The sequence below is a fragment of the Bufo gargarizans genome, chromosome 11 (assembly GCF_014858855.1).
Source record: "Bufo gargarizans isolate SCDJY-AF-19 chromosome 11, ASM1485885v1, whole genome shotgun sequence".
In the NCBI taxonomy this organism is placed as follows: Eukaryota; Metazoa; Chordata; class Amphibia; order Anura; family Bufonidae; genus Bufo; species Bufo gargarizans.
Window position 1 is genome coordinate 807,615 of NC_058090.1, and position 22,224 is coordinate 829,838.

At 41.7% G+C, this 22,224-nt stretch overlaps 1 protein-coding gene across 1 annotated transcript in view; it reads left to right on the forward strand.

The window, feature by feature from the left end:
- The window catches only part of DENND5B (DENN domain containing 5B), a 97,495-nt gene that overhangs the window by 44,719 nt on the left and 30,552 nt on the right, over window positions 1-22,224 (forward strand). The window contains 4 exon segments of the mRNA XM_044272472.1: window positions 4,664-5,200; window positions 6,170-6,401; window positions 9,929-10,079; window positions 14,180-14,273. Of these exon segments, the coding sequence (XP_044128407.1) occupies window positions 4,664-5,200; window positions 6,170-6,401; window positions 9,929-10,079; window positions 14,180-14,273 (1,014 nt within the window).

Below are 22,224 nucleotides of genomic sequence, written 5' to 3' on the forward strand. Positions count from 1 at the left end.
TGTGTGCGCGCGTTCACAGGAAATCTCGCGTCTCGCGAGATGACTCATATATGCGTGACTGTGCGCCAGCCTGCCACCTCCGGAACGCACATGTGCGTTAGGCGGTCCGGAGGTGGTTAATATTAGAGGTGACATATCGGTTGGCTCATGGCACCACCAGAAACCAGCTAATTTTGTGGGGGAAAGCTGCAGCCAGACAGACTTTTTATATAGGATTCCATCAAAATGTATGCGCTGTTTTTACACCTATACAGGGCTTGAAAAGTCACTTTTCTTTAATTGTAGAGTTAGGATTTATGTCCCAATGTCGGCAATATAGTTGGCACGCGGCTCGGGTGACTTGAGTGCAGGTTACCCTTTAGTGACATCACAAACTTTAGCCTTCAGGACCAGTAACATTTTCTCATCTGTGTTTCATTGGTCATAACATTTTTTTTTTTTTTTTATTTACCTTAAATGTACCATATTTTTCACTTTATAAGACGCACCCAAAGTTTTAGAGGAGGAGGAGAATAAGAAAAAAATCTTCCTCAGAACAGACCCCCATATGAGATCAGATCCCCAAGTCAGATGTCAGGTCAGGCCTGACACCCCCATCAGAGATTTGACAAATAAATTGACTTGCTTCTCCTGCTCCGCAGAACCAATGGTCTGCCCTGCACTCCTCGCCCCCTAGTCTTCTCTGGATCCGTGCTGCACTGTGACCTGACTGCCTACAACTTCAGGTCATAGCACGTGGACTACGTTCTGACGCTGTCGGGATAGTGCAGGGCGGACCTGGCGAAGACCAGGGAGCAATCTGGCTTCCCTCGCCTCCTGGATACTAGTGAGCACTTTATAAGACAGGGGGAGGGGGGGGGGGGGAGTGCAGCTTATAGAGTGGAAAATACAGTAGCTATATGAGACCTTGCAATTTGTGAGACGGGCTGTATTCTTTTTTTATAGGAACCATATACAGTAATATATATATATATATATATATATATATATATATATATATATATATATATAATTTTTTTTTTATTATTTTTATTTTATTTTTATTTTTTTTTATTTTTTTTATTATTATTATTTTTTTTTTCAGGGGACGAGATAATTTTATTTTTTTCTGTTTGAGCTGATTAGTTGGGAGGGGGGACCTTGTGTCAGGTGCTGCCCTCCTTACTCCCTGCGCTAGGTATACCGTAGTGTGGTAGGCTCACCTGGAATGTTCCTTTTAAGTATAATTTTCTTGGGGTGGGTTTGTAGTATTCTCCCTTAGTCTCGTGTGCCTGAGTACTGCATCTTATGTGGGTGCCAACACCCGTGAGTCATCTCGCCCGTCTGTCTGGTGGGATGATGTATGTATACAGTATGCAGATGATGTAACAGGAATCATTTGTATTCTTGTATGGATGCAGAAGAGATTCTGCCACCTCTTGTTTCTTGCAGCTCTCGATGTGCACATAACAGGACGTGAGTCTTAGAGGAGCTGTAAAGCTGATCATTGACAACATTGGTTTCTTCCAGATCTATGGACAATCTGAGGTCTAATTGAACTAATCCTTTAGTTTTGTCTTTGGCCTCATGCACTCGATCGTATTTTCGGTCCACATCCAATCCGTATTTTTTTGGCAATCGAATGCAGACCCTTTGATTTCTATAGTGCCACATAAAAAAGTGTCCTCCATCCATGCGGCCATGCTGCAAATATAAGAAAATATTGCGGACCGCAAAACGAATCCGGTCGTCTGCAGGAGGCCTTAGAGATAAGCCGCTCATCTCACATGGTTTCCTGAAATCGGTGTTTAACAGTAATGTTTCCATTCACTGACACCAAGCTGAACATTTCACACACCATATCTATTACCCTGGGTTCACACCTGAGCGTTGCGCAAACGCGCGTTTTTGTCGCGCGTTTTTATGCGCGTTTTTTGTAATAGTAAACGCGCGTTTGACGCGCGTTTGTGTCATTGACTGCAGTGTCCTATGGCCACAAACGCGCGTCAAAACGCCCCAAAGAAGCTCAAGTACTTGTTTGAGCGTCGGGCGTTTTACAGCGCGTACGAACGCGCTGTAAAACGCCCAGGTGTGAACCATTCCCATAGGGAAGCATTGGATTTCATGTCTTGAGCGTTTTACAGCGCGTTTGAACGCGCTGTAAAACGCTCAGGTGTGAACCCAGGGTTAGAGAGTTGCAGGACTTTTAATGAATAATTGTTCTACTTGCATAAAAGAGAAAAACTATTTCAATGCTTTAGTCCAGTAATATTGTAGAGGTATTTGAATTGTTAAAGGAGACGTCATCTCTCCTGACGTGTGTTTTAGCAACTATTGCATCCCCCATCGGACGGTATCCAGTCCCCAGTTCGACAATATTCAGCGAGTGCTGCCAGTGTCAGACTGTGCAAGGACATACCCCCAACTGGTAACACCCACCTGGACCTTCATTACAAAACTGCTAGTAATTCATTCATAGCTTCTAGCGGGAATAATGAAGAAATGACACCGCATAGAGCCATAAGAACAGATTCTCCAAATTGTTGTTACATCAGAGATGCAAGTTGCTAAAGCAGACAAGTCAGGTGAGGGTGCAAGTCCACTTTAAATCCAAGCAACTCCCATAGACGTAACTTGGGAGGACTGCGCATGGCCACTTCTCCTTTGACATCTGTGGGTGAATGTGGCCAGGTTGAAAGGTAAACTGGAGTCCCTTTTTCCCACCTGGCCTTGCCATAAAGGTTTTAACATGGCACTAACCCTTTAAAAGATTCATAGCCCAGATGACCGCACAGCCTTAGAGCGTACCTGAGTTTTCCCAAAAAGTTTACGTAATAGCTATGAAGGAACCGTTATGTTTGGACTTCCTAATGTCTCTTTTTAGCCATATAATTTCCTTTTTCAGCTGCACAGCTAGATGCATTTCAATCAGAAGCAGGAGGTCCCTTCTGTGGAATCTCCCAGCACTGTACTGCTGTGACATTGTGACCTCCTTACTTCCAAAAAAATATATATATATATTTTTTTTTTCCATCTCTGGAGCTCACAAAAAAGATAAGAAGGCAGACAGACACACGGGAGGCTCCTGTAATGTTAAGAAGCAATGTAAAAGCAGTTTTTATCTGACTCATGATCAGCTAGCAGTGACACGCTTCTACTTCCTCTCAGCCGTCTTCTGAGTCTGTTACCAGGGATGGATCTTGCCTGGCAACAGGCAGTGGACTGCAAATTCGGTGGAATTGAGACTCCTAGTGGCCATAACGTTTTTACTTTTTTTTTTATTGAAGTGATTTAGAAATTTGCGAGTTACACCGTTCTCAAATTAAATTGAGTACAGAGACTATTTTTGTCCCATGAAGACAGTCCCTTTCCTTATGCCCTAATGGTACATGTAGACATAAATACGGGTCCTGGACCCTCCTCTACAAGAACTGCTCTGCAACTGAAAAGCCGCCATCTAATACTACTTATTCCCTGAATCTTCTGGCTGCAGCTTTCCAATGGACGATTAGCTGTCTGCCTAATGCTAGAGCTGCGGCATTTAGAGACTGATGCCCGTAGACATTGGCTGATAGTCAGCAGTGTCAGGCATGGAGGCTGCTGATGATAGGGTGAGTGATTATAGGGAAAAGAGCAATCAGTTGCTTTTAAACCTTTTACTGGTTTTGCTGTGAGAATCGGAGCTGTCTAGCTTTTCTTAGGCTACTTTTCACACTAGCGTTTTTGCTGGATCCGGCAGGGCTCAGCAAAAACGCTTCCGTTACTGATAATACAACCATCTGCATCCGTTATGAACTGATCCGGTTGTATTATCTTTAACATACCCAAGACGGATCCTCCATTGAAAGTCAATGGGGGACGGATCAGTTTTCTATTGTGCCAGAGAAAACTGATCTGTCCCCATTGACTTGCATTGTGGGTCATGACAGATCCGTCTTGCTCCGCATTCCCAGGATGGAAAGCAAACCGCAGCATTCTGCAGTATGGGAACGGAATGCATTTTGGAGCATTCCGTTCAGTTTTGTCCCAAAATGTAACTAAACAGAAGTGGTTTTTTTTTTTCCCTGGTATTGAGACCCTTTGACAGATCTCAATACCGGAAAATATCAACGCTAGTGTGAAAGCAGCCTTACCTTCATGTAGATACTTTTGACCAGGCTGCCAGTAATTTGCTTTTAATTAACTTAGATATTTTTTTTTTTGTTTTTGTTTAAGTCTGTAGTGTAGTGTGCTGTCGCTTTACAAAAAAATTCATGCCACGTTCTCCTATGTTTTGTTACCCCTATTAGTTCAATGGATATTTTTGTTATTGCCGGTGGTCTTCGCATCTGGATGATTGCTAAGTCTTAAAGGTGGACTCGGGGAAAACCCGCGATGAGCTTACATTATCTAGTTATAAAGATGGCGTCTTACGGTTCAGTGTGGCATCATAGCTCTAAATATAACCATGCTATGAGCAAGCAATACGTTATCGGCCATTGCACTTCACTGTGTCTACTGTGACCACCACCCATGAAAGAGAAGCAGAAGACAATGAGTGCCCCCAAACACACACAAGACCTTCCCATCCTGGGTGACCACCATTTCAAAAGGGGTTGCAAGAAATTCTAGACTGATTGAAGCTCGAGTTTATTTTTTTTCTAGTTAGAATATTTGATTGCTAGCTTTCCCTTTTTTGTTGCAGGCTAACCTGTGTTTTGTGGATATCGATAACCACTTTATTGAGTTACCAGAGGAATTCCCTCAGTTCCCAAACAAATTGGAGTTCATCCAGGAAATCTCTGAAGTTCTTCTGAACTATGGGATTCCCCCAGAGGGAAATTTACATTGCAGCGAGAGCGCCACCAAGCTGAAGAGCCTCATGTTTGATGACTTGGTGAATGACAAAAAGAATGGGAACATTTCCAGTCACAACATAAACATGTATGAGCTGCTCAAAGGTAACGAGACCATGGCACGACTGGAAGCTCTAACCAAAAGGACGGGGATAAACATGGATAAGATCAGTATCAGCGTTCCTCTGACGGACACGGAGGACGTCCACAAGCTCCAGTGTACGGAGAAGGAACTGAAGGATTATAAACTCAATGTGCAGATTCGGGAAGTGTTCGCTAATCGCTTCACACAGATGTTTGCCGACTATGAGGCCTTCGTCATCCAAGCCGCACACGATATGGAGTCCTGGCTAACAAACAGAGAGCAGATGCAGAACTTTGACAAGGTAAAGTCTAAAATAATTTGTGAGTTATTTAAAGGGTTTGTCTACAAATCACATCCTGTGTGTGTGTGTGTGTGTGTGTGTGTGTGTATGTATGTATGTATGTATGTGTGTGTGTGTGTGTGTGTGTGTATGTGTGTGTGTGTGTATGTGTGTATATATATATATATATATATATATATATATATATATATATATATATTATATATATATATATATATAATTTTATTTTTCCAGAGCAGCGCTCACTGGTTGTCATTGGAAACCATCAATAATCTTGTCAGACACCCCCCTAAATCAGCTGTGCTTCTGTAATGTAGGGGGAGCTAGTTCTCCTGCTACCAACACGAGAATGTGAATGGTTTAAAGAAGCTCTGTGCAGACACTGAAAAAGCAGGAAGTATGCATGCTGCTCTGGAGCATAATACAGGATGAAGGATCTGTACAGGATAAATAATGTATAAACACAGTGACATAATCGGCAGAACAGAGTGCAGCTCTGGAGTTTAGTACAGGATGTAACTCTGGATCAGTACAGTATGATAATGTATGTACACAGTGACTCCACCAGCAGAATAGCGAGTACAGCTCTGGAGTATATTTCAGGATGTAGCTCAGGATCAGTACAGGATAAATTACGTAATGTACACAGTTACTCCACCAGAATAGTGAGTTCAGCTCTGAAGTATAATACAGGATGTAACCCAGGATCAGTACAGGATAAGTAATGTATGTATATTGTGACTCCTCCAGCAAAATAGTGAGTGCAGCTCTGGAGTATAATACAGGATGTAACTCTGGATCAGTACAGGATAAGTAATGTATGTACACAGTGACTCCAGCAGCAGAATAGCGATTGCAGCTCTGGAGTGTAATACAGGATGAAATGGATTTTCTGAGCGGTACAAGCTTCTCCCATCCTCAGAAGCAGTAAATACATGTCTAACAATTACAGTAATCTGTCTCTTGCAGGCCTCTTTCCTGTCAGATCAGCCTGAGCCGTACCTCCCATTCCTCTCTCGATTTATTGAGACGCAGATGTTTGCCACGTTTATCGACAATAAAATCATGTCACTGTGGGAAGAGAAGGAACCTTTGCTCCGAGTTTTTGATTCTCGCATTGAGAAGAGCCGGCTTTACAATGTGAGAGCACCAGCCATTCGGACCTCCACGTACCAGTCATGTACCACCTTGAAAGAAGCCGGTATGTCTTGGGGTTGTTTCTGGATCCTTCTGTAGTTTTGATGCGCGGTCAGTGTTTTCCTTTTAAGGATTTTGTGGTAGCCCACAGATGTGTGTTTAAGATTGTGGAAACCATGATTTTAGGGGAAAATTGCAACCCTTCTGCTTTTTGTATGCCTATCGGTGGTCTTTCTGGGTTTGCACAGACGTTGCATCACAGTACAGTACAGTACATTACATGTCATTCAGAGTTACATTTTACCCCCTTGCTCCCCTCTCTCACATTGCCTTACCTGTGTCAGTCTTAAAGGGAACGTATTATCAAAAAAAAATTATGCCATTTAAACCAGATGGCAACACTCGTCTATTTTATTTTACTGATTCAGATTTATTTTATTTTTTATTCTATTTCCTGCATTGGACAAGAGGGGACCCTGTTGACTTACATGGGAGAGTCTTCTAGGCATGCTCTCTGATCTGTGCAGAGGTCATTGTACAAGAAAAGAATAGATAAGTTTGACAATCTCCTATTGTGAATGGCTGATACTGTTTTATCTATACACAGAGGTGATATCTCCTTATCATTGCAGGCAGGATTAAAATCGCAGATAACTGTAGTAAAGTGATCTGTACAGATCAAGAAATGACGTCTATTATTAGGCTTAGCGGCCAGTGTGAAAAAATGTAGGATTTTATGTTTTTGTTTAAATATAGATAATGACATGGAAGAATAAAAATAACATCAACAAAAATGCGTTTAACATAAAAACGTGCTTTAAACAATAGGTAATTTTCAGCTGAAACATTCCCCTGAACTGTAACTCTGTAACAGTGCTGCAGTTCTATACCAGTTAACCTCCCTGGAGGTCTGATTCTTTACGTAATTTTGTACCCAAAGTGGTACATTCTTGCCGAGCTGCGGCTGGAAGTTCGGTGCCGCGCTCCGGAAATGCGAATGTGGACAGCACACTACGTGTTGTCCGCATCCATTCCTTCCCCGGTGTAATTGCACCATGGTGGTTCCGAGTGTGGTTCGGGGTTACCGCTTCTGCAAGTGAAAGTTAACCCCAAGCCACACTCGGGATTACCGCCAGCGAGGTTAAGTACAGTAGGTAGCACCACGTACAGCACAGAGAACTGAATTTTGGGATAACAGAGTAAAAAGTCAATTTAGATAGTATAAAGCTCTTGAACAGCAGGCTAACTGCATTATTTCACATTTACACTGAACAGGTTGCTCAGTTAGCAGGTTGGACAGATTTGCACATTGACTGGCAGTGATGCATTCGCCGGCTTGGAATCCTTTATAGCTGCAGGGGCCGCATATTATCGCCCTCGCCATTTGGGTGGAGACGCTTTTCTTTGTGTAATAACTGGTTTGTCAGCTGAACTTGTCAGTGTTGCTCACGCCACTCGCAGCTATTCTACTGCTCTTTAACGCTGCAAATCGTGCTTACTTCTAGGTTACTTGCTTCTCCAGAGGTTAGCTGCTGTACATATTGAAGCCCCACAGCCACATGCATTGGTCACAGAAGGAAACCTGGCTGATCGTAAACATGCAGTTATATTATTTTCCGCACAAATACTAAATTCACCTTTTCTTTTCTTTTCTTTTTTGCTTTGTTTCCACATTCACTTTATGATACTAGGCTATTCACAGACTTCTAACTGCAGAGGTAGTGTATTGTGCATGGTATAAGGCACCACCTGCTGCTCAGAGGATTTAGGCAGTTGCTGAAAAGAAAGCTGTTGGAACAAATGTCCCTTAACTGTACAATAAAATATCTTACATCATCTGTTCTGAGATATGAATATTTGAAGGTCCAGGCCAAAAGCTTGAGGCTGCACTACTGGGAGATCCTAATTAGGGATGAGCGAATCGACTTTGGATGAAACACCCAAAGTCGATTTGCATAAAATTTCGTTCTAATACAGTACAGTATTAGAATGTATTGGCTCCGATGAGCCGAAGTTATTGCTTCGCGAGGTCTCGCGAGACTTTGGGTAATAACTTCATAAATTAGTTTGTACTGTAAAAAAAACATTTCCTGAACTCTGGTTCGGTTCCAAGGTACCACTTGGAACTGAACCAGAGTTCGGGAAATGGTTTTTTTACAGTACAAATCAATTTATGAAGTTATTACCCGAAGTCTCGCGAGACTTAGCGAAGCAATGATTTTGGCTCATTGGAGCCAATACATTCTAATACTGTACGGAGCTCCTGCTCCGTACAATATTGGAACAAAGTTTTATGCGAATAGACTTTGGATGTTTCATCCGAAGTAGTTTCGCTCATCCTTGTCATCCCTAATCCCAATGACAATATATACCGTTTTGATGTCTGTCAGGTGCTAGTTCATCAGTCTCACAGTAGCGCAGCCTCAGACAATGGGTCTATAACTTCAGTCGATCAATTTTTTCACATTTTTTAATGTAGTAATGTGAAGGACCTTTTCTGCTTTGTCAGCTTCAAACATTTCTCAGATATAATGCCCTTTAGCTGCTGTGGAGATCTGTTAAATTTAGTTATGACATGAATCATGTAAAACATGAAAATCAGATATCATATAGTACTTGACAACCTCTTCCTAGCAAAGCTAGAACCAGCCCTGTACCTCACATGGATCCAGAGATCTCCTCATTCATTGCTCCAATTAATCTAAGGGCAAGCTTTTTCTCTAAGGCTGGGTTCACACTTGAGCGTTGCGCAAACGCGCGTTTTAGACGGGGGCGAGCCTGAGGGGCCCGGCATATGGGGGAGATTTTTATAGTATTGGATAACCCTTTTAAACTGAGGGTGTGCGACCACCTTTAGTGAGGTGGACGGAGAAATAAGGAAAAGAACAAACAGCAGGTGGTGCTATACAGAGGCTATAGTACATTTTTTTAATTACATACAGTTATAAAGTCTTCAGATCCAGGTGCTAGTTTGAAAAATTTAGAGTATTTTTCGTGGGACAACCCCTTTAATGTATTCAGTGTTGCCTGGGAGTATCCGAAATAGAGATGAGCAAATTGACTTCGGATGAAACATCCGAAGTCTATTCGCATAAAACTTCGTTTGAATAGTGTGCGGAGCGAGCGCTCCGTACAGTATTAGAATGTATTGGCTCCGATGAGCTGAAGTTATTATTTTGCAAAGTCTCGTGAGACTTCGGCTAATAACTTCAAAAATTAGTTTGTACTGGTAAAAACCTTTTCCCAAACTTTGGTTCGGTTCCAAGTGGTACCTTGGAACCTAACCAGAGTTCAGGAAATGTTTTTTACATTAGAAATTAATTTCTGAAGTTATTACCGAAGTCTTGCGAGACTTTGCAAAGTAATAACTTCAGCTCATCGGAGCCAATACATTCTAATACTGTACGGAGCACTCGCCCCGCACAGTATTTAAACAAAGTTTTATGCAAATTGACTGCGAATCAATTCGCTCATTCTTAATCAGAACTTTCACATTTTGTTTGAGAGGTAATCCGTTTTTATCTTCTATTACTAGTTGGTGAAGGGCTGCTTCCCAGCGTAGATTGCTGACTTGTGTTCTCATTGTTTTAGCTCAATCCATCGAGCAGCGTCTGACAAAGATGGATCACACAGCCATCCGCCCTCACCTGCTGGACATGAAAATTGGACAAGGAAAATACGAGCAAGGATTCTTCCCCAAGCTGCAGTCGGATGTTCTGATGAATGGGCCGATCAACAACAAGTAAGAGCCTGTGTCATACAACACGCTGAGAGGATTTCAGAGTTTTGGATTCCTAGAACGCTTTCATGTCTGGATTAACTTCAAAGTCCTATTATCTGTAAGGAAAAATATATAATTGTTCTCTATTGATGGCGAGCTTGTCATCACCTGCAGAGCAGGGGAGGAGGCTGTAAAGAACATTATCGTAATACCTTTGCCTATGTACATAAATATATAGCTACCACAATACTTCTCTCTGTAGAGAAAAATGTGACTACTATAATACCGCACCTAGGCACAAGACTCTATCTTCTATAATACCGCCTCTATATACAAGAATATAACCACTATGATACTATCTCTATATACAAGAATATAACTACTATAATACTGTCCTCTATATACAAGAATATAACCACTATAATACTGTCCTCTATATACAAGAATATAACCACTATAATACTGTCCTCTATATACAAGAATATAACCACTATAATACTGTCCTCTATATACAAGAATATAACCACTATAATACTGTCCTCTATATACAAGAATATAACCACTATAATACTGTCCTCTATATACAAGAATATAACCACTATAATACTGTCCTCTATATACAAGAATATAACCACTATAATACTGTCCTCTATATACAAGAATATAACCACTATAATACTGTCCTCTATATACAAGAATATAACCACTATAATACTGTCCTCTATATACAAGAATATAACCACTATAATACTGTCCTCTATATACAAGAATATAACCACTATAATACTGTCCTCTATATACAAGAATTAAACCACTGATACTACCTCTATATACAAGAATATAGCCACTATAATACTACCTCCTATATACAAGAATAGAACCACTATAATACTGTCCTCTATATACAAGAATAGAACCACTATGATACTACATCTACAGACGTGGACAAAATTGTTGGTACCCTTTGGTCAATGAAAGAAAAAGTCACAATGGTCACAGAAATAACTTTAATCTGACAAAAGTAATAATAAATTAAAATTCTATAAATGTTAACCAATGAAAGTCAGACATTGTTTTTCAACCATGCTTCAACAGAATTATGTAAAAAAATAAACTCATGAAACAGGCATGGACAAAAATGATGGTACCCCTAACTTAATATTTTGTTGCGCAACCTTTTGAGGCAATCACTGCAATCAAACGCTTCCTGTAACTGTCAATGAGACATCTGCACCTCTCAGCAGGTATTTTGGCCCACTCCTCATGAGCAAACTGCTCCAGTTGTGTCCGGTTTGAAGGGTGCCTTTTCCAGACTGCATGTTTCAGCTCCTTCCAAAGATGCTCAATAGGATTGAGGTCAGGGCTCATAGAAGGCCACTTTAGAATAGTCCAATTTTTTCCTCTTAGCCATTCTTGGGTGTTTTTAGCGGTGTGTTTTGGGTCATTGTCCTGTTGCAAGACCCATGACCTGCGACTGAGACCAAGCTTTCTGACACTGGCTAGTACATTTCTCTCTAGAATTCCTTGATAGTCTTGAGATTTCATTGTACCCTGCACAGATTCAAGACACCCTGTGCCAGACGCAGCAAAGCAGCCCCAGAACATAACAGAGCCTCCTCCATGTTTCACAGTAGGGACAGTGTTCTTTTCTTGATATGCTTCATTTTTTCGTCTGTGAACATACAGCTGATGTGCCTTGGCAAAAACTTCGATTTTTGTCTCATCTGTCCACAGGACATTCTCCCAGAAGCTTTGTGGCTTGTCAACATGTAGTTTGGCATATTCCAGTCTTGCTTTTTTATGATTCGTTTTCAACAATGGTGTCCTCCTTGGTCGTCTCCCATGTAGTCCACTTTGGCTCAAACAACGACGGATGGTGCGATCTGACACTGATGTTCCTTGAGCATGAAGTTCACCTTGAATCTCTTTAGAAGTCTTTCTAGGCTCTTTTGTTACCATTCGGATTATCCGTCTCTTAGATTTGTCATCAATTTTCCTCCTGCGGCCACGTCCAGGGAGGTTGGCTACAGTCCCATGGATCTTAAACTTATGAATAATATGTGCAACTGTACTCACAGGAACATCTAGTTGCTTGGAGATGGTCTTATAGCCTTTACCTTTAACATGCTTGTCTATAATTTTCTTTCTGATCTCTTGAGACAGCTCTTTCCTTTGCTTCCTCTGGTCCATGTCGAGTGTGGTACACACCATATCACCAAACAACACAGTGATTACCTGGAGCCATATATATAGGCCCAATGGCTGATTACAAGGTTGTAGACACCTGTGATGCTAATTAGTGGACACACCTTGAATTAACATGTCCCTTTGGTCACATTATGTTCTGTGTTTTCTAGGGGTACCATCATTTTTGTCCATGCCTGTTTCATGAGTTTATTTTTTTACATAATTCTGTTGAAGCATGGTTGAAAAACAATGTCTGACTTTCATTGGTTAACATTTATAGAATTTTAATTTATTATTACTTTTGTCAGATTAAAGTTATTTCTGTGACCATTGTGACTTTTTCTTTCATTGACCAAAGGGTACCAACAATTTTGTCCACGTCTGTATATACAAGAATATAACCACTATGATACTGTCCTCTATATACAAGAATATAACCACTATAATACGTCCTCTATATACAAGAATATAACCACTATAATACGTCCTCTATATACAAGAATATAACCATTATGATACTACATCTATATACAAGAATATAACCACTATGATACTGTCCTCTATATACAAGAATATAACTACTATAATACTGTCCTCTATATACAAGAATATAACTACTATAATTACTGTCCTCTATATACAAGACACTATGATACTGTCCTCTATATACAAGAATATAACTACTATAATACTGTCCTCTATATACAAGAATATAACTACTATAATACTGTCCTCTATATACAAGAATATAACCACTATAATACTGTCCTCTATATACAAGAATAGAACCACTATAATACTGTCCTCTATATACAAGAATAGAACCACTATAATACTGTCCTCTATATACAAGAATAGAACCACTATGATACTGTCCTCGATATACAAGAATATAACCACTATAATACTGTCCTCTATATACAAGAATATAACCACTATAATACTGTCCTCTATATACAAGAATATAACCACTATAATACTGTCCTCTATATACAAGAATAGAACCACTATAATACTGTCCTCTATATACAAGAATAGAACCACTATAATACGTCCTCTATATACAAGAATAGAACCACTATGATACGTCCTCTATATACAAGAATATAACCACTATGATACTGTCCTCGATATACAAGAATATAACCGCTATGATACTGTCCTCGATATACAAGAATATAACCGCTATAATACTACCTCTATATACAAGAATATAACCACTATAATACGTCCTCTATATACAAGAATATAACTACTATAATACTACCTCTATATACAAGAATATAACCACTATGATACTGTCCTCTATATACAAGAATAGAACCACTATAATACTGTCCTCTATATACAAGAATATAACCACTATAATACTACCTCTATATACAAGAATATAACCACTATAATACGTCCTCTATATACAAGAATATAACCACTATGATACTGTCCTCTATATACAAGAATAGAACCACTATAAAGGAGCTGAGGTAGATTTAATTTTCCCCCATTTTCCTTGAGATGTTCTGTTGCTTTATATTTTTTTTCCCTTCCAAGTCAAATGAAAACTTCCTAAGCTGCAGACGCTGAACTCCATCCGCAGGGCCAGTGGCAGCGATCAGGGGAAAGGCTGGGTCCGTGCAGATCTCTTAGAGATCCTGCTGCCTGGGAAATGATTTTCTTCATCATTTTTATGTATTGTGCAGCATGGTATACTACGGTGTGCCCAGCCAATGGAGAGTTTACCGGTGCTGACACCCTTGCGTATACCCTGCATTGCTTACAGTAGCTGATCTTTGCATTCCTTTTACTCCGTCTGGTTGACCCTGTGGCATGATGTACCACGACTGCGGCTGTGTATCTCTGTATACCCTCTGTTCTTACCAGTACTTGACGTAGATGAGCATTGCCTCCTATTATTCTCTTTCTTGTACCTACAGCCGCTGGGTCAGCCGGAGCGCCACGGCACAGCGCAGGAAGGACCGCCTGCGGCAGCACTCTGAGCACCTCGGGCTAGACAACGACTTGAGGGAGGTACGTAGTCTCAGCGTGATTGCCAGCTCTAGACGAGGAAGCAGATGGCAAACTGCTCCGCGCTCATTTATTTTATGGCATAATCTGTTTGCCCACTTCACTGATTAGTTCCAGACGTCCTGAATTAACCTCTCGTTGCATTTCACCCCAAAATGATATAAAAATCCAATAGAAGTCCTTGTTATATCCAATGCTGGGCGACAACTAATATGGAGTTTCACCCGCTTCTCCCAGTATCCAGACTTGCCTGGTCATGCACTTTCAGATTAGGCAGGTATGCCATGCAGAAGTCTAAATAAGCCGGATGATAACTGTACGCCTCTCCACCCAGCTTTCTTTCTATATATACACCTCTGCCCCCTGCAGGCTGGCCGAAAGACAACACCCTCACCTGCTATATACTGCAGGCTGTTAATACATGGTCGCCAGTGATGACTGGTTCGCTGGGTAATGGCAGGGAATATTATGTACCTTCAGTTTTCCTGTTTTCTAATCAGATTGTTTCCCCCGGTAACACAGCGCCACCCTTGTCTATGGGTTGTGTCAGGCATTGCACATCAGACCCATTCAAGTAAATGGAGCTGCGCTTCACTTCCATATATAACCTATGGACAAGAATGGCGCTGTTTGCAGAATCCCATGATATCATTTGACTACTGCAGTTTGGTTACTCCAGCCTACTGCACTTTTATAGGACGAAAAAAAAAAGTGGAAAATTCCATTAATCAGGCATTCGATAGCTTAGAAATTCAGTTTGAGGAAAATGGAAAAGTAGTACTACCAATAACACAAATGGATTCCTTTAATCTGGCATATGAGGGTCCAGAAATTAATAAAATATTGTTAAAGTAAACTGTACAATTTTGCAATCTGATCCAGAAATATATATTTTTTTTAATGGAGGAAAAAAAACAGCACCGTTCCTATAGTCCTCTAGAAATGTTTTTAGTATTTTTAGGTAGTAATACTATTAATTATTAATATAAATTATTCCGTTTTTATGGATATTCTCATTTAAAAAAAATAAAATAAATTTCATGACCTGATAATCCAAGATGGTGACCTGTCTTAATTATGCCAGATTATAGGAATTTTCTTACACATGGACACATTTAACTTTTTTGTCCTTAGTAGAGATCAGGGATTCCACATAGTAACATTTCTCTCTCCCTATCCCAGCACTGAGGTCACGAGCAATGTATGTGCCAGACGTGTCTCCGCCCCTGAGACGTTAGTGCCATCTGCCCCGTGCGTCTAGGATGCAGCAGGAGGAGAACCCCCTTTTGTCTGGGGAGGAGGAGGTCACTGCTGCAGCCTTGGGCTTATGGATGGCGACTGAATGATTAATGCTGCTCCCTCCACATTGATTCTCCTCACAGTTTAACCAGCACGTCATCTAATTTGGGCCTCCTCACCAATGAAACCATTGCCAAGCCCAGTGTTTAATGAGCCAGAAGACATGAATACAGTTTGCGAGTCTCTTAAAGGCTGGTTTAGTCGTTTCACGCTTGTGCGCATGTTGTGGGAAATGCCGTGTATTCATACTAATATAATAGGACGTACATTGCATGCATTGTATATTTAAATCGGCGCCCTGCCAGTCCTATTGGCGGCCTTCAGGATAGCGAAGGGAAAGTGGAAGAAGTCCTAGGTAGGTACACTTATTCCAGGGACCGCTTTGCATCACCACAGGGAAATTAAAGGAACGGTTTAGTCCAAAACAAAAAACTTATTGTACATGGCGCATGTATAGTGCTGCGCTGCCTCTGTTCTTCCACTTTGGATTCCCTTCAAGATGTCCACCACTGTCTTAGACATCCCCATACAGAGGAAAGAATACACACCCCTTCTTAGCTTTTTCAGATGGACGCTGCATGCTTGGGGACTAGAACGGAGCACCAGAGGCAGCATTGGAGGAATGAAGGGCACCAGCTCTGAGTATTTTCAAGATGGCTACCACCATCTAGGTCTAAGAGATGCTTCCCATATTCCACTTTCCTCAGAGGGACACAACATGCTGGCAGCGAAGAAGGGGAGTGCAGAGGTCGCACTATATTTTTTTCAGAACAGTAAAAATACTCCCCTTAGGCCCCTTTCACACGGGCGAGTTTTCCGTGCGGGTGCGATGCGTGCGGTGAACGCATTGCACCCGCACTGAATCCTGACCCATTCATTTCTATGGGACTGTGCACACGAGCAGTGATTTTCACGCATCACTTGTGCGTTGCGTGAAAATCGCAGCATGCTCCTCTTTGTGCGTTTTTCACGTAACGCAGGCCCTATAGAAATGAATGGGGTTGCGTGAAAATCGCATGCATCCGCAAGCAAGTGCGGATGCGGTGCGATTTTCACGCATGGGTTCTAGGTGACAGTCTATTCACTGTATTATTTTCCCTTATAACATGGTTATAAGGGAAAATAATAGCATTCTGAATACAGAATGCTTAGTATAATAGTGCTGGAGGGGTTAAAAATAATAAAAAAGTTAACTCACCTTCTCCTCTTGTTCGCGTAGATGCCGGTCTGTTCTTTAGCTGTGGGCTAAAGGACCTGTGGTGACGTCAGATCACATGCTCCATCACCATGGTGATGGACCATGTGATTGGAGCATGTGATCTGACGTCACCTCAGGTCATTCAGTCCACAGCTAAAGAACAGACCGGCATCTACGCGAACAAGAGGAGAAGGTGAGTTAACTTTTTTATTATTTTTAACCCCTCCAGCACTATTATACTAAGCATTCTGTATTCAGAATGCTATTATTTTCCCTTATAACCATGTTTTATAAGGAAAAATAATACAATCTTCAGAACATCAATCCCAAGCCCGAACTTCTGTGAAGAAGTTCAGGTTTGGGTACCAAACATGCGCGATTTTTCTCACGCGAGTGCAAAACGCATGACAATGACATTTTCCCGCAACGCACCCGCCTCTTATCCGGGCAAAAAACATGACGCCCGTGTGAAAGAGGCCTTACTCCTCAAAAATTTGTATTTTTAGCTGAAGAGGAGTACAAAGGTTGCAGTAATTCAAATAAATAATATGTAGGCCTACATGAGGTTAAGGGCTTGTTCACATCTGCGTTGGAGGCTCTGTTGCAGATTCTGTCAAAGACCGGACAAAAACCCTTGCATGCGGGAATTTTTTATCTGGTAAAAAGGCAGGATCCCGAACAGAAACTGAACAGACTCCATCATAGTCGATGGAGTCTGCTCAGCTCTGTTCCCGTCAGCTAGGTGCCCAATCTGGCACTTCCGTTATTTTGGTTGTTCTGCTCATCTAATAGCGCAGAATAACAGAAATAAATGGCAGTGATGTAAACGTAGCCTAAGAGGTTGGTATTTTTGCAGGGGAACCATTACTAGTCTAAATAACATCTCTCCCCTCTGTACCACCCTCTTCAACATACAGTCCCAAGTAAATAACCTCTTCCCTCCAGTCAGCTTCTTCAACACAGTCCCATGTAAATGACATCACTGCCCTTCCTGCAGCCCCTCCAACATAGTCCTATGTAAATAACCTCTTCCCTCCAATTAGCTTCTCCAACATACTGTCCTATTTAAATCGCTGCCCTTCCACCAGCCCCTCCAACATACAGTCCCATGTAAATAACATCGCTCCCAACCCTCAGGCATCGGGTTAATAAGCCCCTAGCAGACTATTATGGACAAGTGATAAAGTATAGTCCAATATAGTGGATCTTTCCTGTACTTTATAATGGCCTGCCTGCATTCATTCCACGTGGCACCACACACGGCCCACGCAGGAGCTAGCACCGCCTTCTTTCAAGTAGAGCTATTATTCCCGCCAGCTGCCCCCTGCTGCAGGGCACAGTATCGCTTCCTATCTGGCAGCGCGCTAAAACAGACCTATAACAAAGCTCCTTGCTGTACAGAGCTTTGTTACTGGATAGTTCAGAGTGCCTGCACTCATGATGGGCAGGGAAAAGTCTAACACGTATTGATATGCATGACTTTTTTTAGGGGGTAAAATGGTCTGAACAGGCATCTAGGACACTTGTACAGGCGTTATTGAAGTCTCTGGGGAGTGAATTATTTCCTACAGTGCTCTGCATGGGGAAGCCTGAGACAGTGGTGGCCATCTTGAAAGGAATCCAAAGGGGAACTAAAAGAGAAGACTGGAGGCAGCATGGGAGGAATGGAGGGCAGCAAGCATGTTGACAATGCATATATCGTGTATAGTCACATTTTTGGAGGGTCGCTATAAAAGTCTCTCGACATAATGCAGTCACCATTTGTCAGTCTTGGATGGCGCAGGCGGGATTTGGCATATAAGGGAATGGTTTACACTTTAATGTGAATGTCCACCTTTTAATACCACCATATGTTTATGCCCTAATAATTTCTTCCTAATAAGTCTGAGGAAGAGCTACAAACCCTCTGTGTAGCCACAGATGTAAATGATATCCTGTAATTCTGGTTACCTGCAGCCACCACTAGAGGGAGCTCACTGTAAACTTTTAATACATTGAGAAACGTATTGGTCCAGAATTCATACAGGGTGGGCCACAAGAAATTATGTGGTTTGTACAGGATAGCAGAAGATTGATGTATTTAACCATGCATAGAGTTTCTGGCAGTGTTCACATTTTCATCAAAGAATATTGGACTCATAATCCACATACCCATAACTGTGTATGCGAGTACCTTATGTACTGTTAATTAACTCTTCACGGTTAAAAGGAATGTGTCACCAATTTTTTATTTTTTTTGCCAGTTAAAACCAGGTAGTAACACACGTCCTTTTTTTTTTTTTATTATTTTTTTTTTTCTAATCCCTGTTTATTTTTTCATATATTGTGAATGATGGATCTTGTCTTATCTGTCATTCTAATCCTGCTTTTAATGATATCTTCTCATAATTTTTCTCCTAATGTCTGCAGTGACGACGTCTGAACAAATGGATGCCTATAGTTTTTTTTGTTTTTTATATGGACCACAGACGCTGTGTTGCGCCACTTCCACACTAAACAGTCTATACTGTTTTTTGCAGGAATGGAAAGGTCCAGAAATTGACCCACAAAACGGTCCTGTGTTTCTGTGAATGGACCTGAGTGTACATAGGCCTCCACTTTACCAATTCTCAGTTGATTTGAATATGGCATGTCAGACACACTCGGGCACAGCACTACTGCCCTCCTCAACAAATGCCAACCGCCTGGCAGCCCTATGCCATGCGCCTCACTCATTTCTTGAACTTCTCTGGTAAAATGAAAGCAGAGCTCTGATTTGGAGGCAGTTTTAATGAAGGCCTGCTAAGCATAGTCCTGTACAGACCTCACAAGTGTGTGTGTGTGTGTGTGTGTGTGTTTTATTTTTTATTTTTTTTGTTTTTTTGGGGTCCCATCCTGTATTACAAAAATATAAATGGCTTCAGGGTGGACCGTATAGCTGTAGAGAGGAAGACATTAGGAAGTCCTATAAAACCCACTCCCCTCCTGTGTATTCGTGGACAGGGATCGGGAGAGAGGTATAAGAGATTGCTTCCATTCTGGTGTAAGACCTCCGCCCAATCTCTTAGGGCATTGTCTGCTTGGTCAGAAATGTGGTAGTCGATGGGCATGCCTCATACTTGACGAGTTTCCCCGATTCCTGCATTACTGATAATCTGTCTTCTCGGCTGGTGACATTTCTCTCCTGTAATCTGTGGTTCTCTCCCGTTCCTCATGCTTCACCTTCCATTTCCTTACTCTGTCATCAGTGGGTTTACTTCAGCTCCGAGCAAGTTTCCTGCCTACATAAAACAAAGCCAAACTGCATGAAACTAAAGAGCCTGAGTCATCTTAATGACCGCAAACATGGCTGCCGTTACAGCTTCTATCATGACACCAGGCTATCCTGGAATCCTCAGTGTGCCTAGAATATTTCACATTCTGGTGTCTGGGAAGGTCGGTGGCAGCTCGTCTAACCACCATTTAGGAATTGTCATCCAGTTTTGCCAGGCTCCAGAAACCAATATATAGGGGACTCAGCGGCTGGATTTGATAGTGAGTGTGGCGTTAAAGTGCTCCATTAGGCAACGCACGTCATTTTCCAGATCTGCTCTCAGGCAGTCGGCAGGCATGCCTGGAATACTGAGTGCTGAATCCTGTGTGATTGCCATGAGATCTTCAAGGTAATTGCTGACGGTGAGACATCTCGGAAATGGTGTGAGTTGTATGTGTATGGAGGTGTATGTGTCAGGCAGCCCAGGGTGCCTCATTCACGGTACTAGAGTCTGGTGAATTTTCACATCTGTCATGTTAACCCATAAATTGGCTACTTCTTGGCACCCTTAAAGGGGTTGTTTCATGGAGACAAACCCTGTCTATATGTCAGATTTCCTTAGGGTCCATTTACACGTCTGCATCCGTTCCGCAATTTTGCAGAACGGGTGCAGACCTATTCATTTTCAATGGGGCCGGATCTGCCCTTTCACATCCGTGCTTCCGTTTCCACCAAAAAAAAATAGAACGTGTCCTTCTCTTGTCTGCAATTGCAGACAAGATTAGGCATTTTCTATTATAGTGCCGGCGATGTGTGGTCCACAAATTGTGGAATGCACATTGCCGGTGTCAGAGTTTTGCGGATCCGCAAAACACTTACGGACGTGTGAATGGACCCTTATAAAGGGGTTTTCTGGTTGGTATTAACATCCTTCATTTTAAATCCTTTATGAAGGTAGCTGTGATTTTGTAATGTATTTCTTGCTCCTATTTTCTGGGCTGTGGTCCCTTGACCATGTCCATGCAGCTCTTTTCTGTGATGTTATGTCCATGGGTTTGTGAGAGCAGCAACAGGGGCAGTGATGGGGGAGGAGTGTCTATGTAACTAGCTGGGTGTTAGGGGCAGTGATGGGGGAGGAGTGTATGTAACTAGCTGGGTGGGAGGAGCTATAAACTAGCTGGGTGTTAGGGGCAGTGATAGGGAGGAGTGTATGTAACTAGCTGGGTGGGAGGAGCTATAATTAAGAGCGGTACTAGTGCTGTGGCGGAGAAATGCATTATGGGTTTGGTTTGATACAGGAACATGAAGTGCTACATACAGGGTGGAAACAAACCAGAGTGATTGGTTTACATGGTGGAAATGGGTCAGGAGAGTCCAAGCTGAAAAAAAACATGAGGAGATGTACGAGTTAAGCAAATAAATGAGCCGATCTGTTAAAATCATAGTAATTCTGGAAACCGCTTTAAGGTCTGTAGGAAAGGCAGATTGCTGTTTGAAATGTGAGTATACCTGTATGACATCCTGTTTATGAGCTGTAACGGAGGCCACGTTAGTTGTCACTCAGCATTTGCAGAAACAAACGAGCTTGAAGATGCCATTTCATGTGATTTAATACAGGTCACATTTTCTTTTTGTTGCAGTCATTGTTTGATTTTTATTTAATTTTTTTATTTATTTTTTGGCTATTCTGTATTTACTTTGTCTTCTCTTTTCTTTTGCTCCGGGTCATGTGCATGCCTGCCTGTCTCCCATTTTGCGTTGTTTTCTCTCTGTCTTATGGCGCTTGGGTCTCCTCATAAGCCATCAGAGGAGAACTTACTCCGCCAGAATTCAATGGCATTCTGGGAGTGGGATCAGGGGTGTCCCGCTCCAGTACGACCTCCTAAAAAATCCTTCTCTGAGTGCTGCCTGGTATGTCCGTCCATTTGCTCACTTACAGCTGCTTTGCACCTTGTTGGGCGCCCACGTCCATAGAGCTGGCTCATACACAAGCTCACAAATGCTTTGTAGTGTCGATGGCTTTGAACCCACTGTTCACATCCCATAAAATGCATTTGCTGCATTGTATAGAATCCCCCCCCCCCCCCTCGCTTTGAAGCTTTTGATCACAGCCAAGCATTTACTGCCTTTGTTAGATGCACTGTGCTTTTTTATTTTTTTTTTTTTTTTTTACTGTATCTTGTGTTTTGTTTTCTTTAGTTTTTTCGTTTGTTTTATTCTGTTTT